This window comes from Homalodisca vitripennis, chromosome 3 (genome assembly GCF_021130785.1).
Source record: "Homalodisca vitripennis isolate AUS2020 chromosome 3, UT_GWSS_2.1, whole genome shotgun sequence".
Classification (NCBI taxonomy): Eukaryota; Metazoa; Arthropoda; class Insecta; order Hemiptera; family Cicadellidae; genus Homalodisca; species Homalodisca vitripennis.
Genome location: NC_060209.1, coordinates 84,255,454 through 84,275,689, shown reverse-complemented (window position 1 = coordinate 84,275,689; position 20,236 = coordinate 84,255,454). Strand labels below are relative to the sequence as shown.

Genomic DNA, 20,236 nt, shown 5'->3' with positions numbered 1-20,236 from the left:
ATATTATAAATAATTAAATATTTATTATTTTAAAGTTTAAACAACAGACTTTTCTTATAGAAAAAAAAACAGGATAAATAAAAACAGTTATAATAAAATACTCTCATAGTTCTTACCTTCAGCAGGATTTGTCGCAGATCAGGGAGAGAATTGGCTTACAAGTTGGCACCAGGATTTTAGTTCGGGTAAACTCCACGTTTTAAAGAAGCTCTTCGGGACTCTAAAAGAAAAACACAACTATGAATTACTATAACCTTAACTAAATAGTTTTTCCAATATATTGAGGAACAACATGATATGAAATGTTTCTGTATGGATAATAAATTATTAGAGTAAATAAAGTTATGTAAAATCATTAAAGGAAAAGACCACCAAATATTACCCAAATTTGCCCCTTTCCTTAACATGTTTAATCACATTCAACAGTTACCATAAGTGAAATTAATATACCCTTAAAATTATAATCCGCTCTGAGTTTTGTTCCAGAATAAATTTTCATTAAAACACAAAATCTGATAAAGCACACAACAATATTTTCACTATATAATAGAGTAACTATCTAATTTTAATGGAAAATTCAGTAGCCAGATCTTAATGTTATATGTTGATTTAGTTATAAGTAAATAACTGTATTTGTATTGAACATGTATAAAAGTAATAAAATGTATTTTCACTGATACAAATTCTAAATTAATGTCATAATACCTTTACAATAATATTAGTTTACCAATATTTACAAAGACTTTGTAGGAAAGGAATAAAATCAATTGAATTTATGAAAATCAATATTATATATATATATATATATAATATATATATATATATAAATATATATATATATATAAATATATATTTCTTATATAATATATTAATATATATTTCTTATATATATATATTATATTTCTTATATATATATATATATATATATATATAGTATATAATATAATATATATATATATACAGGGTGTATATTATGTCTGGAAACACCCAAAAATATAACTTTAATAATTTAAATATAAATTTGAAACCTCTTACAATCGTGATAAGAGATTGGGCATCTACTTTTTGGAACAATGTTTTGTTATGTCACACCAACGGGGGGACGTCCTGCCGAGGGTATCGTGAATATTCTTAATGGAAGCCTATACCTTGTGATACATAATTTTAAAAGGTAATAGCTTACTGAAATTGAATGCCACAAACCGCATCTCAAGGGAATTATTCTATCAAAAAATAGAGCATTTTTAAATTTTGAAAATTTACTGATGTTCAAACAATGTAATTTTTAACATGGTTCTTGCCACAAAATGTGTTACACTAATTTTTTAGCATTTTTTTAAATGTTCAATTAAATAAAAAAAAAATTTCATTTTAAGCTGGTTCTATTAGCACAAATTTGCCAGTTTTTATTACAGTACAATTATGGAAATACTTATGTTATTGATTTCTTATTACAAATAAAAAATAATGTTTTTGTTAGAAAAGTCTTACAACAAACGTTTTACCTGCATTTGGTGTCAAAGCAATTGGTTCGAACTGTGTTCCTTCTACGGTTTGACAATGAGCCAATCTTGTGTAAAATGATTCGACAGAGTTGCCTAACATTTCTTCAGTTATCAAAGCAATCGTCCTCTATAATCCTGTTTCTTAGGTCTTCCAAATTATGAGGCTTTTCTTTCTATAAACATTGGATTTTAAATGACCCCATAGGAAATAATCGATTGGTGACAAATCCGGTAGATCTTGGAGGCCATTCGATTTCTCCTCTTCGGCCAATCCATTTATGAGGAAAACCTTAAATCCAAATACTCTCTTACCTGTCTCCCCATAATGGGGTGGAGCACCATCCTGCTGAAACCACACATTATCAAAGTATTCTCCTGATGCAATTTTGAATAGCTGGGATTATTTCATTTTGGAGCATATTGTAGTAAAGTTCGGCATTTAAATTTCCATTGATGGAAAAAAGGTCCAACAATTTTGTTTCCTAAAATTCCACACCATACGTTCAGTTTTTGTGGTTGCTGTGAATTGGACTCAGTAATCCAATGTGGGTTTTTCACTAGTCCAGTAACGGCAATATTGTGCCTGTTAACATTGCCATTTAGGAAAAAAGTTGCCTCATCAGAAAATAGTATGTTTGGTCAGAAAATCTCTATTGTCATCACATTTGCGCACCACAAGTTCACAAAACTCAACTCTTCTGTTGTAATCATCCTCACTTAACTGTTGGACTAAATGAACTTTAAATGGTTTGTATTTATTAATTTTCAAAATCTTACTCACAGACATAGGGTTGCATATCATGTTGCTGTGCAGCTTTCTGAGCGATGTATGTGGGTCTTCAATAAATGTTTGCAAAACATCTAGTGCATGTTCTTCATCTGTTGCAGATTGTATCCTAACCGACTTTGCCCCGATTACGTACACTCCCTGTCCATTTCAAAACGCTCAATATTTTTTTGATATTGTTGAAACACTTATGGGATTCCTTTCTGGGAAAGTGTCATTAAACAAATTACAAACTTCCCGATAAGAATCTTTGACGATCGCCATATCCTCGCATCATCAACAGAGTAATTTCGTTCTCTTTCAGACAATTCCATTAAAAATGCCAAATAAAAAACTGAACTACTGTAATTAGATACTTGTTGACAGCAATGCTTCAGAGACACTGATTAACTCGACAGGAATGATATGAACCTTTGTCCATTTGTAATTCCCAAGCTTAGACCTGTCTAGTGAAAGCTCCATGCTCAACAAACTGAAACCTGTAGACCAGATGATTAATAACACAATAATGTTTCTCATAGGCTAGTGACCTTTGTCTCTTTAAAACCTTCCTGCTGACTGGAAAACACCAAGTACAGATTCATAAGTAATCAGAGAAAGTGACTCATAAGTTTTATTCATTGTAATAAAAACTGGTAAATTTGTACTAATGAAACCAGCTTAAAAATAAATTGTTTATTTTATTTTAATTGAACATTTAAAAAATGCTAAAAAATTAGTGTAACACATTTTGTGGCAAGAACCAAATTAAAATTACATTGTTGAACATCAGTAAATTTTCAATACTAAAAAATGCTCTATTTTCTGATAGAATAATTCCTTTGAGATGCGGTTTTGTGGCATTCAATTCAGTAAGCTATTACCTTTAAAATTATGTATCACAAGGTATAGGCTTCCATTAAGAAATATTCACGATACCCTCGGCAGGACGTCGTCCCCCGTTGTGTGTGACATAACAAAACATTGTTCCAAAAAGTAGATGCCCAATCTCTATCACGATTGTAAGAGGTTTCAAATTTATATTTAAATTATTAAAGGATATATTTTTGGGTGTTTCCAGACATAAATATACACCCTGTATATATATATATATAAGCCCAGAACTCTAGATCACATATTATTTCCAAATCAAATACAAACAAAATATATCATATTATCAAACTTTTAAAAAGTCAATAATTAACCTGTTTCTGCCTGTAAATTTATATTTTGTATTTAGCTTTATGTTTAAATTTTAGAACAGCTTGTTGCAGTAAATAGACATTTTGTATACAGCATTATTAATACCTTAAAACATCTAATTAAAGAAAATATAGCAATTATTTACAAGATTTATTTTCAAAATGGCAGCTTCTTAAATACTTTTAACCGTAAAAAATATCTTTAAAACAACAACACACAATAAAAAAGTGACTGTTATTAAAAGATTTAATTAAAAATTCAACAATATCAAGTTTAATAAAATCAATTGATCAGTAAGGGAGATGCTTTTAAAAATCCGAATGTTAAACAATTTCAAGTGTCATTATGTAACAGCAGTGCCACAAAAAAAACAGCTATTTTAATTTCAGCTGTTTTTAAAACCCTCTGATTATAACATTAAATTGTTGGATTGTGGTCTTAATATCCTTACATATTGTATGATTTAGATTTTTTTTTTAATGTTAAGAATTCAGTGAAGAAACAGACAGAGTATATTTTATCTTAAAGATCAACCAAAACTAAGGTTAAGTCTTATTTACTTTTGTTTGTTTGGATTATGGAAGACATCTAATTGCAAATATATAACCATTACATGTATAATTAACGCATTAATGTAACATATTAGTTTGAATTTTTTCATGATAATCAAAAACAAAATATCATCAAAAACTAAACATTTTGATGTATAATAATGGACTCTTTAAGGTGATTTTCAGCCATATGTCTATAACTAAAAATAAAGCAGGAACTATACACAGTAATAATAATTTGAATAAAATAAAAAAGTTATTTAATTTTTTATATATAAAATAACAAATTTAAGCTGGAATACACATTTAGAGTGCTAGTCCATCTTATAAATGAATCGGTAAATGTTAAAAGGGCGGAAGTCAGTTTGAGTAAACTTTCGGGAAATAAAAAAAAAAACTGTGGTAGGTTCTAAAATATTCATAATTTTAATAATACATGTGGTATTTTTTTAGTCATACATGTAATGTAGAAACACAAAATTAATGTATAAAAAGAATTATACAATTTTATGTGATGGATAAGAGCACTTAAAACTGGTAGACTTTCCGCCCTTTTAACATTTATCTCAAAACCAACCTCAGTTTTATTGCTCCTTGCATTGATTAGACAGGGGAAAATAAAGAAAAATTATTAAAATAACAAGTTTATTAATATATGATACATATTTACATCCAAGAGATACTTAGTCTGTCTCATCAACTATTTCGACTACACCAGGAATGTTGTCTTGAGGCCATTTTGAGAATTTCTTTATAAAACTGAGCGTGTTCGTTGGGAATGTATTGTAAACACCTCCTCAAGTCATTTAGTTTTTGCACTTTTAATAGAGACCTTCCCTGTTGGATAAGCTATTTGGTCTGGAAGATGCAGCTCATTGTTGCCCACATGTGATCATACTCATTTTGAACGTATGAGTAAGGATTCCATCGATTTCCTGTCTTGCTCTACAGACGCCTTGTTGATTCGGGGTTGTACTCAAAGTGGTGGAACTTACTTATTCCCAAAAAAGATTCTTTCTTCTTTGCACTTCCTTTCTGTTTCTTCTGATGCAATGTTCCCTGTTTGTAAAAGGTTGGCCACCAATCTTTAACATTGTAAACCATTTTAGAGCTGTCTACTTCAACCACTATGAACTTCTGGCTTTTGCTGCTTTTGATGATTATCTCAGTGATTTCATGAACACTATAGATTCTTTCATGTTTCTTTAGCTCCCGTTTGATGATGGAGAAGTCCCTATCACATGGGAGGAAACTATGGCCCCTAATAGGAAAGAACTGATTTATTTTTTTAAATCGTTTTAAGTCGGTGAGTGCTAGAAACAGTTTGCAAAAACAATGGTTCCTTGTTTTGTCCTCCGCAGTTTGTCTGCATACAGATTCAGCTCATCATAGTCACTTTCAGGCACAGAGGAGAGGTAGTGTAAAATGAAATGAACACGTTTCATTAGGTGATTTTCGTGCTTCTCCTTCATGGTACAGGTAGATGGTGGCAACATTCTTCTTAACATCATGGACGCAGAACAAACTTACGGTAAGTTGTCGCATATAAAACAGTTCTTGAAACCGGTATTTGGGGTAATGAAATGTTTTGCATGTAGTCAATTGCCAATGATAATACATTACTGTTCATTTTATTCTTTGCGTCAGTAACATCTTGTTCAATGCGGTTGTAGAACTTGTTTGCTCTCCTTTTATGTACAATTTTTTCAGCCACAGCTACTACTCGCTTGGCAACGTCATTTAAATGGGGCGACTTTATTTTAATGCTCAACTCCTCACACGTACAGCAAGTGTCAACCTGAGGCTGGCCAAAACTTTAATTTAAAATTGGTATTGAAATAGTTCCAGTATGCTTGGTACGAAACCTTTACTTCAGGGTGTTCTTCCCAAAAATATTTGGTGCATTAGTTTTACACATTCAGTTTCTCAGTAAGAAAACTGTTTCACTTTCCCTGAATAATGGGTTATCTTAGTTGGGTATGATCTTATGTGCTTGTCAATTTCCTGATAAACTTCTGGAGCCAAATTATTGCTGGTATGTGCCCCTCTAAGGTCCCTAACTGGCTTACTACTGGTCTTTAGCTGCCTTATTCGTCTTACTCTCTTTTCTGAAATGGCAAAAATTGAAATAAAGGCTGCTGCGCATACCTTTACTCTCCTGTCTCCAACAAGAATATGGTAATGGAAGGTGTTGCTGTTGCCACTGCCTTTTTTTTTAGGGCGAATGTTTGCATTTTCTTCGCGCTCCTTCCCTTTGATGTCGTGTGATCCAGGTCTTCTGGTTACAACATCTCCAACATCAATCAGACCATGTAAAAAAAGGTCCTGTTCATCTTTTGTCTTGTAGCAGAGTAAAATCGGTTAAAAGTATCCTGGATGTTTTCTGGCCCAATGTGCTCAAAACATTTTGCTGAACATCTGCAACATGAAAAAACAACCACCAAAATTAACTGTTTTTAAACCAAATTATTAGCTAAATGTGTGAAAATATAACTAACAAAATGAACTTTTCAGATCAACCCACATTACATTAGAGTAGAATTCTGTTAATAAACAGCCTATTTACTAGGTTAGGTTTTTACAGTTTAACAGGTTTTTTACTAGAAAAGTAATGGCCTTAATTTAATTTTTTTTTTTATATCACAAGAGGCTAACGTTTAGAACCATATAAAACAGGAATACTGGTCCACTTAAACCTTGAATCAATGGAGGGGCTAGATTTCACTGCTTAGTAATATGCCTAGGCCTAAACTTTATAAACCACCCTCCAAGTATATGCAATATAATATTGTTAGTAGCCTAGCCTAACTTAGTTTCTGTTCTTATTAGCCAACTGAATACAGTAATAAATAATTAATATCATTACTTACCTACAAGGATTTCCAACCTTTTTCTCTTTTACTTTCTTGCCACTAAAACTTTCATAGGCTTGGCCAGATAACCTTGCACTTTTTAATTTGATTTCTTTTGTAGTTCTGAGGATTTTGCTTTCTCCTTCTTTCCTACATTGACATCCTCGTCACTACCACTACTTCCCGCCATCAAATTAACATTAAATTATAATTAATACTACTGATATTTTTAATGAGTTATGTAATAGCCAAAACGGTACACCCACTGATTCAGAAACTATAGCAGCAAATTGAGGTTATGTTGTTTGTCCACTCAGCTGCTAGTCAACCAATCTTTGTTAAAAAGGCGGGAAGTCCGGACTTCAGCCCTTTTAACAAAAAACAAAGAAATTCATGTTGCCCATGGTTACTATATTAAATTTTATTTCAGATGCCCTTTTAACACAAAATTGGTGCGGCTATATAATCACAACATTATTCCGTCATAAAAACGAATATGTCAAAAAAATTGACTTCCGCCCTTTTAACATTTACCGATTCAAATATAAACGTAACCAAAGATATATTTTACAGTATTTTAATAGCAACAATTTGTTTACTCAAAAATACCTGGACATTGCAGGAGCAGATGTTGAAGACTACATAATGCTACAGTGAGGGGATACCAAGGTTGGAGGAAGGTGAGGGAAACTATCGGATAGGAAGGATAAAGGTTGAGGTAAGTGGGAGGTGGTCTGACCCACAGGCATGGTTGGGTAGGTAAGGGAAAGAGGATTTAATACTCAGTGAATGTTGGTAGCCTCAGCCGAGACACCAACATCAGCTGATTAGGGGCTGGAGTTCACACTGAAACAGAAAAACACAAAATATCAGTAAGTTTAATATAAATAATATTAAAGAAGTAACTCATAAATGGGTCTATCAGCTACAGTTTGTAGAATCATTTGAAATTGTTTATGTTATTACTAACAATAGTGAAACATTGGAACAGGTGAATTAGTTTTCTTGTACATAATAATCATGATCAAGTTGATAGGAATTTAATAAAGTGACCGAGTCTTATATAAAAGATGAAGTAATAATTGCTCGATAAGTAAGTGTAAACGCAAATATTAATGTGTATAGAAAATTAAATAGATGGCCTTTGTCATTTCTACATATTTCCTTTCTTTTAACATTTAATTTCAACAATTTGCAGACAAAATTTCCTCAAAACATTTAGTCATTAATATATCTAGGTATAACTTTTCATAATTACTATTGTAAAATAACGTTTCACTGGTTTAGTAGTATTACGCAATTATTAACACGATGGTTTTTATAAACTGTATCGAGTTTTTCTTTATATATAAAGGCAGAAGGAGAGAAAGTAATACGAAATTGTGATTTTGAAATCCCAACAAAAAATACTTGTCAATTGTTGTGCCACCAGTGTTGTCACTTGTGCCAAAAACACTAGAAACTTTTGATGGAATCTACTGAAAGTTTAATTTATTATTATATGATTATTAAACCTTGTCAAAACTAAAATAATGTTTCAAAATCTATAAAAATAATTTATACACTTTTTACTTTGGTAAATGCACATGTGAATACTAAGGATAAAAATATGAAAAACAAGCATTTGATATTGAAAACCCCAGTTTTAAACAACATTATTAATCTATCCCATCAGGCAGATAGTTAGATTACTGTATGTTTCACTAAATGTTTGTTTCCAATTGCTTACCTGTAAAAATATGTAATCTTTGACAAATAGCTGCTTCTGATTGCCCTGTCTGAGGCTCCCATGTCTACCAGTGATAGGATTCTGGTAGACATCCATGAAGTGGAAGGGATGCCTCAAGCACCACGAAGAGCTCCTGAAATAAAATAGCTATTTATTTAAACTCAATTAAATATTAGTCAACTAACAAAGAAATGTAAAAATTATTACATTGGTAAATGAATTTAAGAGACTATGCATCACTTAGTGACTAATGAACAGCACAAAATATTGAACCAAACACCTCACTAAGAAATTTTGTTCATTCATTTATGTCACTAAAAAGACAAGTAAAAGGAATTCTGACTTCAGATTTCTGTCTCAATAATGTTTTACCCCATCCATCCATGACAAATACTTATGGCATACAAATAAAATACTCCATTCAGTATGTCAAAAATAACAAAACCATTTTTCACTTCAACAAGAATAAAAGTTTAAAACAGTGTTATATCCTTATTTCTACTAACATGCAGGTATTTGTTTATTGACAGTCTTGAATGGAGTTAATGAAGAATGCAAAAGAAACCAAAGAAAACATTATTTTATTAGAAATTTTATAGTTACTAAAATTCCAAAAATTATCTATAAAGTTAATTCCGTGAGTAAATCTGTCTCCATTAAATTTCTCAACCTGTGGATAAAATTACATAGAATCTTATAAATTCATTTTAAAGCTTGATATGACATAAAACTATTCGGCTCTGCCCCACTGGTCTTTAAAGCTAAAGTAATCCTCTTAAAAGATTTGGTGAAACAGTCTGAATTTTTAGTCAAAAGTAAACTTTGCATCACTACAGTGGTTTTTTAATGTTCTTATTTAAATATTAGCCTGGTGTGAACAAAAGCTGATGTGAAAATTTATATTATTATTTATTGATTTTTATTGTTCTGCTTATTTGAAATGTACAGACCCCCTGAATCCATGTTTAGGAACAGTATACTGTTAATTTTTAACAATATTATAATTTTTTAAAGAAATATGTTATGAAATAATTACTATAACAAAAAAATATGTTTAAATGTATACAATTACACCTGCTATGTTATTTTGTTAGTTTATCGTTTTTGTTTCCATTTGTAAAAGTTATACAGTGGTACAAAAAAACTAAGAGGAAGGGCAATATTGAAAATAGAAGAAGGCATAGGTTGGCTTGTATAATGATCCAAAGAGGAATAAATGAAGAAAGGCCAAGTTTTACAAAAAAATCCAGGATATCATTATTTGAAACCAATGGACAAATTTGCAGATTTTGTCCCTGCGTTGCATTTTAATTAACAGGGAAAACCAATCCGGGAGTGTTCACTACGTATTATAACAATGTGATAGTGAGTAGCCCAAATTAATTATTAAAGCAATTTTTTACCAATAATGATTCAATATAAATTTTTTTTTTTTAAATACCATGAAATTATAATAATGCATCAGCAATTATAAGTACTTGTGCCAAAATTAGGCGGAGCAGTGTACAGAAAAATAATTATTGTTTCCCCCAATTTGAGGATTTGCATGTACATTATTATTGCATGTATTATTAATAAATTCAATTAAAAATATTAGAATTTACAGAAGCATAATACTTCTGGATGTTTAATAATAATTGAAGTTTACAGTCAATGAAAACAATAGACTTATAAAACTTACCTAAGGTGAGGGGCGATGTAATTTCTTACCACCCTATATTCGTTTTCATTCTGTAACAAAAAATTGTAATGATAACTAAAGATCAATAACAAACAGGTCATAATGAATATTTTCTAATAGTGCAATCAAATACTAAATTAAGGATATACATTCAACATTAGTTAATTAATGTTTTTTTTTTATTATTTTCATATTTAAATGAATAATTATTTTAATTAAATATTGTTAGTAAAATAAAGAATTTCAAAAATATTATAAAGACATTACTCCTGGAATCTGGAGTCCCTGTCCATTTAAAGAGATTCAAAAAGTCAATGAAGAAGCTGAAGAAATCTAACTGTTTGCACCGTTTCGATATACAAGAGCTCTGTCTGGTTATTCAGCAGCCACCAAGTGCAATCCAGATGAAGAGGATTGTGCACATGATGAGAATGAGAATCTCTTGTCATCGATTTTTTAGGTACTTTCAGGTTCACATGGACTCGATTGCAGGAGTCAAGTCTGTGACTGTATCAGATTTCAGTCACTGCAAGAAGCGTAAGGTGAAATAGAGCTATACTCAACATTCACTTATCTTTTTCATAATGACTCAGGAAAATTTATAATCAATCAGCATACTTAAATTATATTTCCAGTTGTTAAATCATGTTAATAAATTATTAAGTCAAAATATACCTCTTAAAATAAAGAATTCAGATCAGTTCTCATAAAGAACTTTTGACTAATAGAATAAAATTATTTGGAACTTATTTGAATATAAAATATTCTGTTTACTGAAATTAAAATGATTTATTGCATTCTGTACAAATTGAAAACAAAATTCATATAATAGTTATCATTCATATATCAAATTTGTCATACCTTTGGCGGGGATGTTACGACTTGAGAGAGACCTGTGGCATTGCAGGCAGACCCCAGGCTGATGTCAGAGCAAACCCGAAGCTTCTCGAGGAGTTCCTCGAGACCCTAAAAGAAAATAATCCATATGATATGTATAATATATAACTGAAATGAGAAAATAACACTATATTTTTAATTTTATCTTTCCTTTAGCACATATATTTCATCTACGGTCAACAATAACTATAGGGCTCTCTAATGCACTCAATAACATAATATAGATTGTAACTGATTACCTACTCTAACAAAACAGTTAACTCACGAACAAGCTCAATCACTTTTTCAATTTTCTATTTCTTTACGATACCCAATTCCATTATACAGTATTTGCATAAAGTCAAATGGCATCAGTTCTCTTGGGCGTTTAAAATGGTAGAAAAAATCTATATTTACAGTTCAATAAAATTCCTCATTCTTCTATAGACCTGACATTATAATTTCACTGGCGTAACTAGGTCTTGGCTTTGGGGGGATGAATCTGATTTAGAATACACTACAACAGGGGTATGACATAGATCTGTGTGTGGTAAATATAAATTGGAATAAATTGGATAGGCGCAATTCAAAGTAAAACATTTTACTGCTGTATTTCAAAACAAGTTGGATTGTTGTAATACTAACACTTTCTGGGGGGAGAGGGTTCTTGGGGAGATTCTATCCAGCTCATCCACCCCCATAGCTATACACCAGTAATTTTTAATATTCCATAGAGTGAATTTTTTCTTCATTTCAGTGGGCAGTATGATTTTAAATTAGCTTAAGAAAAGTAATTTTGCTAATTAAAGTTTCAACAAAACAGCCTAGTATTTCTCTATCCAATTGATATTTTTCTGTTCAACTAGACAGCTTTAACTTCAAATAATTTAATATTTTTATTAAGAAACAAAAATGGAGTAAGTTACATTTACAAGCATATACTGATAATATTGAGTGAGTTTCCAGACAAATAAAATATACATATGTGGTAAGAGGTCAAATATGAGTATATTAAATATAATTGAAATTACACTGACGGTTTATATTTATGAATATTAGAATCCTAAATATTGCTTTACAAAATTTTGCTAAAATACCATACAGTGGACAATATAATGTACTTAATACAATATCATTTACAGATCTGACAGCTTCAGAGTATCACCTTATAAAAGAAAGATCATACTTCCACTAAGATAAGAATTATTATATACAATAAAGTATTACAGATAAGTCACTCCGATTAGGCCAAACAGGTCATGTCAGAATACAACAATTTGGTAATGTAAAGATTTCCTGCTCTTGTCACTAGTTTTAACATTATTCTACTGTATATACAGTTGAAGAATTCTCTACACAAGAAATTAAATTATAAAATAAAAAAAATAAATACCTGAGTTTTTCCTGGGATCCTCCAACCCTTGTGCCCTGGCAGCAACCACATCAGTATACTGGCATGTATCCGAAATATTCAGATACTTGCCGAGCAGACCGATGGGCACTGACAGTGTCTCTCTGTCTGTAATCCTAACATTGCGCCAGTGACCCGGAACTACGTCACGGCAGTCCACAGACCCGTTCCTCAGCAGAGAAATCAGGCCCGAGTCCGCCCGAGCGTTCAGGTCTCCAGCAAGAATCACGGGGTGATATCTGAAACAATGCACGGTTTTGTGTTAAACTAAAAATCTATTTAACACAGATTATGTTTCTGACCCTCTAACAAGGGTATTTCAAGCCTCTTCATCTGTTACCAATAATCTTTTTACTAATTAAAAAAATATCAAATTCCAATGAGTTGGGTGATAACTTTATTATCACATCATGATGGTAAGGTTTTTATAACACTTAAACTCAACTGAAACAGGTTGAAAAAAATACTTTACAGACCTAAGAAAAAAAGGTTAGTAAACAAACTTAAAACTATTTTTTATTTATCTTACATAAGTAAAATTAATAGAACTGCTAGAACAAAACTGTTATTGACTCCCTAGTTTATGACAAGCACAAAATGTTTAACAGCAGTTGTACTGGATATCCATTGAAAAAATTAAATTAAAAAATTGAAATAAATGGCTAAACCAAATTCTCAAACAGATATAAAATATTATCCGATTACGTAAAAGATAAAAAAAGAAAAAAAAAAAAAAAAAACGATACAGAGCTTTACAAACAGTTTAGGGTTAGATATTAAGTTAAAAAAAAATTACTTGTTGGTTAAAAATAATTGTTTAAATATAGTAAAAAAAATCCACAAAATAGAAATACATTCCGAACTTAAGGATACTTGGAAAACTTAAACAATAATTTTGAACTCAATACTATAGAAAATGGACATAGATACAATTTTAAGTTAGTGATCATTTTACAACTATTTTATAAATATAGATCAGAATAAGGACTGAGCATCACTGAACCAACCAATGTCATTCTTACAGATGATATTGATATGCCCAATTTAATTAGTTATAGAAAAAATTACTTATATCTCACAGAAACGAATGAAAATAAATTTTAAAAGTCATTGACTCTTTAAAAAATAAATACTTTTTGTGACTTTTGATAATAAAAATTTTTTAACTATTGTACTATTGTATTTGATTAATTCTTCCTTAAATTGTGGCTCTTTTCCAAATTAACTTAAAATTGCAAAAGTTGTTCCACCTCTTAAAGAAATGAACGCACAGATATAAAAACTACCATCCCATTTCACTTTTACCTTCAATTTTAAATGTTTACAAAAATTTGTATCTAAAAATTATTACATTTCCCTAGAAATGATCAATATTTCAGAACATATTCAGGACAGATTTAGAAATTACAAATCAACAACAACTGCAGAAGTGAGTTTAATTGATCAGGGATTGAGTCAATAGATAAAGGGGGGAAAGTGGTCATTGTTTTTATAGACTTGTTGAAAGTATTTGGCAATGGTGGACCACTCTTTGTTGATATCAAAACTAGAAAGAATAGATATAAAAATTAACTCACTAAAATGATTTAAATCGAACTTGATTAAATATATTATGACAGTTTGTACAGATAAATAATTTTGCAATCAACAAGTATACAGTTATATTCAAATCAAACTTAAAACAAATTAAACTTGGAGAACCTCAATACTCAAATTTAGAATCTCATATCCTCCTTTACTATTTGAAAATATTGGAAACTGTACAAAATTTACAAAATGAAATAATTTATTATAATATAACCATCAATTTAGTTACCACTTTCAGAATTTAAGAACTCATTAAAATTATATTGATTTCTTTTTGTAATTGTATCTGGAATTTTTTATACTTTTTAAATGTGATAAATTTCTCATAGTAACCTATATCATATAATAGTCATATTATTCCATAGTACTATGTTGCTGACAATAGTATAAGGAATTTTATTCTGGAGACTCACTTGTTAGGACCACAGGAGGCCATCCGCTCTGTCTCTGCCAGCAGGATGGTCAGCTGACAGAGCTTGATGTCCATGCGGCGTGGATTGTATAGGAGGTGGGTGTTAGCCACCACCACAAAGTGACCCGGGTGCCGTCTCACCTCAAATTTCACTACCATGCCCACGTTTGGGCGGTCCAAGAGACCTACCTCTGGACGCTGGTAGTGAATAGGGGTAAAATCTACAACCCGGAATTCACTTGTCCTATACATCACCGCACAGCCATCTGGCCTATCCCCGCCACGGCCAACATACAGGACATCGTAACCTGGAAAAAAACTTGAGTTACTTTGAATATTAAATATATGGCTAATGATAATGTGTGTATAAATAATACTTAATACAGGTGTGTTCAAGTAAAAATAATATGACTTTAAAATTTAATAAACATAATTTTAATCTTTATTTATGTTTACCAATATTTATACAAAAGTAAATATCATCTTGCGTATCTTTAAAATGACTTTATTTATATTCAGTTATTTCATGAAGTATGTTCTATTGGGTGAAATAAAAAGTAGAACTTTCATTACACTGATTTTGAATTCATTCAGTTCAGTCGGCATCAGGGCAGTGTTTTATGTTAATGAGTATGAATTTTATTGTGAGCTTCGTCATCTCACTGATAAAAAACTATTGTGATATAAATGTGTCAATTTTTAACTGCAGAGTTTCTGTCTGAAAATACACACGAGAAGAAGCTCTGAAAGATGGAAGTTTTGATGCACTTTGGCTAATCCTCGATTTCAAGGTGTAGTAATTGGAAATGTTGGATTCCAAGATTTTTTTAAGCTATTACACTTATGTTAAAAACAAAACAAACTTAATTCTGGTCAGACAGTTTTTTCCAGAGTGTCAGGTGTCCACTAAATTAGAGTGGCCTAATTATTACATTGTAGTATATGGTAAGGAAGTAACAACAGCCTGTGTTCCAGTCAGCTAGTAGTAGTAACCACTTAGTGATAGCAATTGTTTCTTCACTTTGTTTTAATAAAATGCTATTGCTTCATAGTAGTTGCTGCAACTATTTACTTCTTTTATTTCACTTCACTCACTGTATAACAAAATGTTAAAATGTGATTATTCATATGATACAATTAACTACGGTATTTCAATTAGAATGAATAATTTTGTGGGTCGTTTGTGTGTTTAATTTATTTTTCTAGAAATTTGGTTGCAAAATGATGTCTTATTTCAATATTTATAATAATAATAAATAATAATACAATAATATGTTAGGCCTACTCCAATTTATGTAAAATTAAAGATTGATTCTAATTTAACTTTTATAAAACAAATTTTCCATCATAACCTTGTGGCAAATGCTTTCAAAGAATATCAGCACACTTTTGGATCAGATAAATAAAATGTCAGCACTTAAAAGCAGTTAAAGATATTCTTGAAATATTGTCTGTATTTCAAACCTCCAATGACAAAGGATTGATGTTTTTGCAAATCCTTTAATTGCTTGTCTTAAAAACTAAAATTTAAATCAAATTAAACCCTTAAAATGAAAAAAATATATATATTTTGACATACCCTTTGTCCTAAAGGGTTCAAATAGGTCCTCCTTTTGAGCATCTTCTACTTCCTGCAAGCAGGAGATCTGAAAAAAACAATCAAGAGCTATAAAACATTTACAAAAACTTGTAAAAATGTTACAATAAAGGATGGCAACATATTGATAACAAAATATATATTTTTGGATTACATAAAATTTTGGAATGTAGAAAATATGGAAATAGCACATATGATAAATCAAATTTGTGGAAACATGTATTTTCCCAAATTAGTGTTCTGCTGTTTATAAAATATTCTTCAAAATAACAAATTGATTACTTTTCATAACTGGAGTTGAAACATAAAGTATAAGTTAGTAATTTGTCATAAACCTTAGAAATCTTCCAATAACATCATTTTGCAGTGAGAAATATTTATGCTGAGAATTAACATAGGGCCAAGCATAGGGGGGGGGGGGTTCATTTATGTATTAAAAATAATTCACATATATAGTAGAGCATCAAAAACTTGGACGTCTGAATTCCAGAATGTCAATAATTTGGATTCAATTCTAGCAAAATAATTTTTATACATGTATAGTGCTTGTATAAAACAACAAAATCTCATGGTCATACTAATTACTGCCTACACTAGGTACAATATGTTATTTTTTATATAGACTAGATGTACTCACACATAATATGACTGACTATTGATAGCTTTAATTAATACAGTAATTAATAGTTTAATTCAAAAATTCCATGAGCAATGTAATATATGCTTGATTTCACATAACTTTTCATTAGCTCTTTACCATTACCTAGATGGGGTTGGGTCCCAATTGATCCAGATTATTGATACTCTACTGTATACAATTTACAAATTAAAATCTTTGGAAACTGTTTCTTTACCTGGTTTAGTTCAAATATTTACTTTATTCATGTAGTATAAAGTGATCAGTAAATTAAGAATGTAGAACTGTGATAAAAACAGATCCATTTTTTATTTTATATTCAGAATTCCTACTTTATTTAGACTTTTTTATTCTTTGATCATAACAAATTTAACAAATAACTTCCACAGCATTTGAACTAAAAAAATATCTTACCAGCAATAACATTATACTCTATTTTTAAATTTCTGTTGTTCTGTTGCTCAACATAAATTTCAGCTACTTACGTCTGGTGTCTCAGCCAAAATCTCATGGAAGAGTGTTTTCTTTCTGTTCTCCCAACTGAGACACCCAGGAGGACATTTTTTTGTAGTTGTCCATGTATGTGGCCATATGTGTGTCCGCTAGGATGTTGTAGGACATCACCCGAAAAGAAAAATAGGGTGGAAGATTCACAGTTCCTACAACAATAGTAGATACATTCAGCTTTAGTATAGTGTGTGTCGTTTTTAATACAGCTTAGTTTATTGAAATTGTTAACATATAAATTAATAAGTATAGTAGTACATTTACAAATAACACATATTAATCCATTTGAGAGTTTTAGTTACTTCTTTGCATGTATTTCCTGTATCCAGATTAATCAGACATCCATTGAATTCTCTTCAGCTAAGAGACTCATTGAGAAAACCTTAGAATTTCAAAAGTTATTGATGATTTAAGATATAAATCATGTTATTAAAGTAAAATTTTAAAACAATAATTTATGTTGTTGGTATAACGTTTTTCCATAATGTATATTTTCCTTAAAACAACTAAGTAAAGAAATAAACTCACCCTGCATTATCGACCTTCCCAGAGGCGTGTACTCCTGGTACCGCACTGTCCGTTTCTTGTTAATAGAACCTGAACAAAACATACAATCATAAACTTTTTTGCTAAACATTTCCTATAAACTATGATCTTCCAAGTAGTTTAAAGTTTAAACAAAAACATAAAATCCAGTGCTCATGTTTTAGTTTTCAAGTTCTCAGAACCCTTCATCAGAAACACACTGGATTAATGAAACATAGAAACAGAACCCAAACCAAGAATTAAAAACATAACCAAAATAGAATTTTAACAAATAAATAGGTACCAGAAACAACAAGATTCCAATCAGCTGTGTGTAAAATGTTTGTAAATGTTTACATAGAGCTAAAAATTTATATAAGAAGGAAAAGAGAATCATTTTAGGTTCAATCCATCTGGTTGCCTTGATTTTAAAATTAATTGTTGTGTGATTTCAACATTTCTTTAATTTATCAGATTAGTATTTTGATTGGGATTTGGCTTTAAATTCCTCTAAATTCATTTTAGGCCAAAGCAATTTTCTAATTTATTTTGATTGTGTTAAATCGCATGAGCATGTTAAAACGGTCACTCAGAATTTTTGATGAACAACATCAAACCAATGATTGGTCGGTCACTCTCACTCTTAATGGAGTGATAGTGTTTTCAATATAATCTTTGGGACAGAATTTACAGGTTAGTTGATAAATTATGTTTTTGTAGTACAATCTATGTTACCTTTAATAGGATATATTCTTTTTCAGTTGTACTACTTTTAAAAGATTTAGAATTTATTAACATCTTACAAATGCCGCATCTATAAACTATGATGTAAGTTTCATAATGTATCCAGAAAAATATTTTGTTGTCCTTGTACTCTTTGTATTTATAAGTAATTTGCCAACATTGTACTTACTCTGTCTATCATTCCTGCTGAAGTTGGCTACTCCACTGCTGGCCCTGAAACAAATGTTATAAATATTACACAACCATTAAACAGTTTTACTTCACTTATCCTCTTCATATATGGACTTAAATTCTTTTTATGCAAAACTTGATATTCAAAATAGGAGATTTAGTAGTGATGCATTAGTTTGTAGATGTATCAATCGGAAGAATCTTTGTTAACAAATATTATATGTTTTAATAGTAAGATGAGATCATAACTGCCTGTAACCCCACAAAACACTGGTGTGATTTATCATTGTTAGTTCCAAACTAAAAACAAATGTAAAATATACTTTTAAAATGCAGAAAAAATCAAACATAACAGTCCAACTATTTCACAGGGCATAATGAAGGAATATGGTACTGGTACGTTATACTTTATTCCCTTGCAATTTCCTATCAATCACATGAATTTCTTAAAGTCATTACATTTCAAATGACAAAATAATAGTTTAAAGCCAATTATTATGATATATTTCTTAAATATAACTATGTTTGTAAGAAAAAATTATACTTTATCTTCAAATTTTAAAATTTGAAAGTTGAAAATATAGTAGAGCCTAGTAATAATATTAGTTTTATACACTAAATCAAAATAAGTTCCCTATTAAATGTTGATAGATCAATAACCCTAATAAAAACTTGCCAAAACACAAGAACAACGATCCAACAATGCATCACTTTAAATAGGTTTATACAACAACTGTAACAGTTAACACTGGTCAACTTGTCACACACCAATCTATGTCAATTATTTGATTTTCAATAATGATAAAAGTTAATAATGAATGGTTAGCATTAATTGGATTTGTCACAGTGGTACAGTACATATTCATGCTGATGTTTTATATTGTTATGGTCACCTGTAAGTTAACACTAACTGATTAAATTTAAATGTCAATATTACAAGATAATTTGAGTTGGTTTAAAAATAAATTTAAGGACGATTGTTTTCTTATCACTAAATAAATATACTATTGAAACCTTAATGATTTAAGCTATAGCTTACATTTGTAAAAGTGTAGGCTGACAAATTTAAAACAGTAATGTTAAGAATTACTGTATATTAATACTACTATAGGAACTTTTTTGATCCCACAAAACATAGACCCTAGGGGGGGTTTTAAGAGTTGGAACCCCCATCCATTGATACAAATAATCAAGGTATATATTAACCTGCGTTAACGTTAGTTTTTTAAGATATATAAATTTTTTCCGAGCTGTATTATTGATTTTTTCTCATTAATTACAGTGTCATTTTCTTGAAATTATTTTTTTGTTACTGGGCAGTCTCCAAAAAGTGTAAATTTTCTCTTATTTATAGCCATCTTTGCAAAGCATAAAATAATAATAGTAATAAAAATGCTCTCAGACAGCTGTCAAACATGTTAATACATATTTTTATATTATTAGCATTTAAACATATTCCGGGTAGGGTGTTGCTGCTTTACC

General features: G+C 30.2%; 1 protein-coding gene across 1 annotated transcript; it reads right to left on the bottom strand.

Moving 5' to 3' along the window:
• Positions 1–7,696: 7,696 nt before the first annotated feature.
• Positions 7,697–19,180, bottom strand: LOC124358264 (protein angel homolog 1-like). Its single transcript, XM_046810558.1, has 11 exons — positions 18,753–19,180; positions 17,843–17,911; positions 17,293–17,466; positions 16,153–16,219; positions 14,575–14,881; positions 12,557–12,813; positions 11,805–11,866; positions 11,149–11,253; positions 10,288–10,337; positions 8,607–8,739; positions 7,697–7,723 (listed from the first exon to the last, which is right to left on the bottom strand). Exons 5-11 carry the CDS (start codon positions 14,823–14,825, stop codon positions 7,697–7,699), a joined length of 885 nt encoding a protein of 294 aa, XP_046666514.1. The 5' UTR covers positions 14,826–14,881; positions 16,153–16,219; positions 17,293–17,466; positions 17,843–17,911; positions 18,753–19,180.
• Positions 19,181–20,236: the final 1,056 nt, after the last annotated feature.

Bases quoted from the DNA above. Each gene is read 5' to 3' on its own strand.
- LOC124358264 (XM_046810558.1), bottom strand. From the start codon at position 14,825: ATGTATAGGACAAGTGAATTCCGGGTTGTAGATTTTACCCCTATTCAC. The intron at 11,254-11,804 runs GTATTACAACAA...ATTTTCTTTTAG, and splicing joins TCTCCCCCCAGAAAGTGTTA to GGTCTCGAGGAACTCCTCGA. The intron at 8,740-10,287 runs GTAAGTTTTATA...ATTTTATTTCAG, and splicing joins TACATCGCCCCTCACCTTAG to GAGCTCTTCGTGGTGCTTGA.